The sequence below is a fragment of the Vombatus ursinus genome, unplaced genomic scaffold, assembly GCF_900497805.2.
Source record: "Vombatus ursinus unplaced genomic scaffold, bare-nosed wombat genome assembly UNPS02014270.1, whole genome shotgun sequence".
In the NCBI taxonomy this organism is placed as follows: domain Eukaryota; kingdom Metazoa; phylum Chordata; class Mammalia; order Diprotodontia; family Vombatidae; genus Vombatus; species Vombatus ursinus.
The window spans coordinates 203,255-208,430 of NW_020954048.1; the positions used below are offsets into that span (position 1 = coordinate 203,255).

At 37.9% G+C, this 5,176-nt stretch overlaps 1 protein-coding gene across 2 annotated transcripts in view; it reads left to right on the forward strand.

Moving 5' to 3' along the window:
* LOC114042170 (zinc finger protein 501-like) overlaps nt 1–1,483 on the forward strand; it is an 18,589-nt gene extending 17,106 nt beyond the window's left edge. Inside the window, exon 5 of one of the 2 annotated variants that reach the window (XM_027860834.1) lies at nt 1–1,483. This exon is cut by the window's left edge and continues 716 nt beyond it. In XM_027860834.1, the coding sequence (XP_027716635.1) occupies nt 1–480 (480 nt within the window). In that variant the 3' untranslated portion in view covers nt 481–1,483. The other variant, XM_027860835.1, reaches the window with a different exon arrangement.
* The last annotated feature ends 3,693 nt before the right edge of the window (nt 1,484–5,176 follow it).

Consider the following 5,176-nt stretch of genomic DNA (forward strand, 5'->3'; position numbering starts at 1 on the left):
GAATGTAATCAATGTGAAAAGGCTTTCAGATGCAGCTTCAGTCTTGCTGTACATCAGAGAAGCCACACTGGAGAGAAACCTTATGAATGTAATCAGTGTGGAAAGGCTTTCAAACAGTGGGCCCATTTTGCTAGACATCAGAGAATACACACTGGAGAGAAACCTTATGAATGTAAGGAATGTGGAAAGGCTTTCAAACAGAGGACCCATTTTGCTCTACATCAGAGAATTCACACTGGAGAGAAACCTTATGAATGTGATAAATGTGGAAAGGCTTTCACACAGAGGGCCAGTCTTGCTGTACATCAGAGAATCCACACTGGAGAGAAACCTTATCAATGTAATCAGTGTGGAAAGGCTTTCAGATGCAACTCCAGTCTTGCTGTACATCAGAGAATTCACACTGGAGAGAAACCATATCACTGTAATCAATGTGGAAAGTCTTTCAAATGCAGCACCAATCTTGCTGTACATCAGTGAAGCCACATTGAAGAGAAACCTTATGAATGTAACCTATGTGAAAAGGCTCTCAGATGCAGCTCCACTCTTGCTGTACATCAGAAAATCCACACTGGAGAGAAATCTTAGGAGTGTGTAGTATGTCATAAACCTTTTAATGCATGCTCTTCCCTGACTAAACATCAGAGAATCCATACTAGAGGATAAACCTCATTAATATGATCAACATGCAAAATCACTCAGGCTAAAGCCATCCTTTATTTCTCATCAGAGAATTCACAGGAGATAGAAATCATATCCCTGTCATGAATGTGGAAAGGCATACAAATGGAGTACAGAGCTTGGTAGACATCAGAAAATCCATCTTAGAAACAAGCCCTAGAAGGACTCAATGTAGGAAGATCTTTAGCCCGAGATCATCTCTTCCTTCACATCAAGGATTCACTGTGCAGAGAAGACCTATGAATGTGCTTAATGAGGTCCTGCCTTTCCCTGGAGGATGGAGCTCATTCAACATCACAATATTCACTATGGACAGAAGCTTTACAAAAGCAGTGATTGTGGGAGGTCCTTCAAGTGGAGCTCATACATGCATCTTCATTGGAAAAATCTTGCTGGAGATAAAAGTTAGGGATCTAATTAATGAGAGACGGCTTCTTCCTGCAGCACAAACCTCATTAGATATCAGGTATTTTATACTGTGCATAAAGCCTTGAAAATGGATTGAATTTTTCTCTGAAATTCTAAGTTTTCTCATGACTCCCCTAAAATATTCCATGGCATTTTTCAGCCATTCCTGAGTTGATTGGTACTCACTTTGTCTCATGATGTTGGCTGGCACAAAAAGTCCTAGTATAAATATTTTAGTAACTGTTGGATGTTCATTTTGTAATGATGTTTTAGTCTACGGGGTGGCACAATGGCTAGAGGGCTGTTCCTGAATCCATAAGACCTCAGTTCAAATTCAGCCTCTGATGGTTACTGGCTATGTGGCCCTGGACAAGGCACTTAACCTATTCCTGCCTTAGTTTCCCCATGTGTATAATGGGAATAATAATAGCACCTACCTGCCAGGATTGATGAGAGGATTAAATGAGACAATATTTGTCAAGTGCTTTGCAAGCATTATATCACTATGTAAAGTTAGCTACTTGTGAGCTCACTACTATTATTGTTTTCCCCTTGGTCATGAATCTCATAGCAAAGTCAGTGGCCTAAAAGGTATGGATAGCTTAGTCACTTTTTCTCTTCTTTCAAATTGACATTCAGATGAGTGTAGATGAAAGCAGTATGTTGTAATGAATGGGGAGAAGGGTTTAGAGTTGGGGAGATGGCTTCAAATCTTGTCTCAGATGCTCTTTCGCTGTGTAACTCTGGGTGAGGAATAACCTCTCTGTGCATCTGTTTACTCGTCTCTAAATAGGGGAGGTTGTATCAGATAGGCTAATGTGACAAAAAAGGAAAATGATCAATGTTGGAAAAGATGTGGGAAAATTGGGACACTAATGCATTGCTGGTGGAGTCGTGAATTTATCCAACCGTTCTGGAGAGTGATTCAGAGCTATGCCCAAAAAGGCAATTAAACTGTGCATGCCCTTTGATCCAACAATACCACTACTAGGTCTATATCTCAAAGAGATTATAAAAAAGGGAAAAGGACCTACATGCACAAAAAAAATATTTATAGCAGCTCTTTTTGTGGTGGCCAAGAATTGGAAATTGAGAGGATGCCTATCCATTGGGGAATGGCTGAACAAGTTGTGTTACATGAATGTAATAGAATACTATTGTGCTATAAGAGATGATGAGCAGACAGATTTCAGAAAAACCTGAAAAGACTTGCATGACCTAATGCAAAATAAAGTGAGAAGAACCAAGAGAACATTGTACACAGTAATAGTAATGCTTTTCGATGATCAACTATGATAGACTTAGCTCTCCTCAGCAATACAATGATCTAAGACAACTCCAAAAGACTCATGATGGAAAATGCCATCCACATCCAGAGAAAGAACTGATGGGGTCTGAATGCAGATCAAAGCATATGGTTCTCACTTTTTTTTTTTGCTTTTTGCGTCCTTTCTCTTTTGTTCTGTTTCTTCTTTCAGAACATGACTAATGTGGAAATATGTTTACATGATTGCATATCTATAAGCTCTGTCAGATTGGTTGCTGTCTTGGGGAGGAGAGATTAAAAGGAGAGAGGGAGAAAAATTTGAAACTCAAAATCATATTAAAAATGAATGTTGAAAACTAAAAAAAAACAGGCAGGATGGGGAGGGAGGAAGATAGTTCAGAACATAAAATGTAACAAAAGCATACAATTTAAAATGGAGAAGTTGGACTCAGTGCCTTCTATCCCTCCTTCCCAATCAAAATTGGTATCTCATCAAAAGTACATTCATGTCTCTTTCCGAAGCCTCCTCCAATATTCTCAAAAAGTATTCTCAGACAAAGTCTGAGATTATAGCAGAAAGTGGAGGTCACTGCAATTGTCTTGTGCTACTGAAAAACAGAGTACAAATTATACTCTTGTACAAATTAGATGTGTAACGTACAAAAGAAAATGAGTCTACTAACCTAAGTTCAACAAATCCCAAGACCTCACCTGCTCAAACTGGATTTACTAATCACTACAAAATGGTGGGAAAACTGGCAAGTAGTTTGGCAGAAACTAGGTATAGACCAACATCTCATGGTGTAGACCAGGATTAGCTCCAAATGGATACATGTCTGAGATATGAAAGGTCACCTCAAACAAATCAGAGGAACTATGATGGAGATTCATTTTGTAATTATGAAGTGGGGAAAAGTGCATCTCCAGAGAAGTGTTGGAGATCATACAGAATAAAAAGGAGGATTTTTATCACATGAAGAAACTAATGTATCTAAAATGTAAAAAGGAAATATCTAAAATGTAAAAGGGAAGCAATTAAATGGGGAATTGATTGTAGCAAGTTTCTCCAAAAAAAGATCTCATTTCCAAATATTAAAAAAATTGATACAGACATATAAAAATAATTCATTGCCCAGTAGATCTCTGCTCAAAAGGTATAAATAGTCTTCCAAGGAAGAAATCCAAGTTTTCAATGACTGTATTTTAAAAATGGTCCACATCTGTAACCACTAATCCACATCACTAATAATTAGAAAGATTTTAGGATTGGTAAAGGTGATAAGAAAATGACAATCACCAATATTAGAGGGAATTCACAAACATTTATTGAAGGACAGTGTTCCTGCATTGTCCGTGTCAAATGAAAAATGATATGTCACATCCTACACTCTGAGTCCTTCATCTCCATCAGGACATTGGTAACATATTCCAACTTTTGTCCTCTGCAGACATGGTTGGTCATTGCATTGATCAGAGTTCTTAAGTTTTTGGACTTATTTTTCATTACAATATTGCTTTTATGAGTAAGGCATTCTGGTTCTGCTCCTTTCTCTTTACAGTAGTTGATATAAGCCTTCCCAGGTTCTTTTCCAACCCTCACCATCATCATTTCTTACAGCATACCTTATTTCATCTCATTTATGGAAATGACAAATATTTGGGGAAATTTATCTTCCTTGACTACATATTTGCTTCAAAAGTCTGGGGAAGATCACAGCAGAGGGGGACAAAATACATATGAATTCAAATATTAAATTTTTAAAAAGGCAAAAAATGTGTGGCCAAATTCATTTATAATTAGTAGGTACCTTAATTCAGTGTTGATGAAGGTGTGAAACACCAAAAGTGACTAACACAAGGAATACCAGAAGGAATCCAGACAGACTTGAAAGTGCCATATTGACTTTTTTTACTCTCTCAAAAACCAATAAGCAATAAATAAGAGAAATTATTTCATGTGGAATCCTCTTTTTCTCATTAGATATGGTTGTTTGCTTGTTGTCCTTCATTCTTGAAGAGGACCAAAATGACATCACAATGCTAGAGTCAAGTTACAGTGTATCCGACTGTGGCTGATCAGACCAACAGGAGCTCAGTAGGTTCTGCCACAGGTCGGGTGCAAACAGTCCATGTGAACATTTGAGGTAGATTCTCTAAATTTATGCATCTCATGTTTCTTTTAAGTTACTTCCACTCTCCTTTGCTTTTAGAACACAGCGTCTTCTCTGATGTGGGCATGCCATCCTGAGCAGTCCTGTGCCAGTGTCTCCCATATCACACACTCAATTCCAAAGTTCTTAAGAGAGATCTTGAGAGTGTCCTTGTATCTCTTCTTATTACTAGCATGTGAATGCTTACCCTGTGTGAGTTCTCCATAAAATAGTCTTTTTGGCAAGCATACATTTGGCATTTGAACCACATGGCCAACCCATCCTAAAAGAAGTAGTAAGGCAAAAGGGAAGGAGGTAATAAAAGGGAGGGCAGATTGAGAAAGGTGGTGGTCAAAAGCAAAACTCTAGTTAGGAAGGAAAGGGAGAAAGGAGAGAGAAAAGCATAAACGGTGAAATAATATGGAGAGAAAGACATAGTTACTGTAACTGAATGGGACGAACTCTCCAATAAAACAGAAGCAGATAGCAGAATGGATTAAAAGCCATAATCTTACAATATATTGTTTACAAGAAACATTTGAAGCAGAGGGATACACACAGTAAAAGTAAAAGGCTGGAGTCAAATGTATTATGCTTCAGCTGAATTTAAAACAAACAAAAGCAAGGATAGCAATCCTGATCGTAGACAAAGCAAAAGCAAAATTAGGTC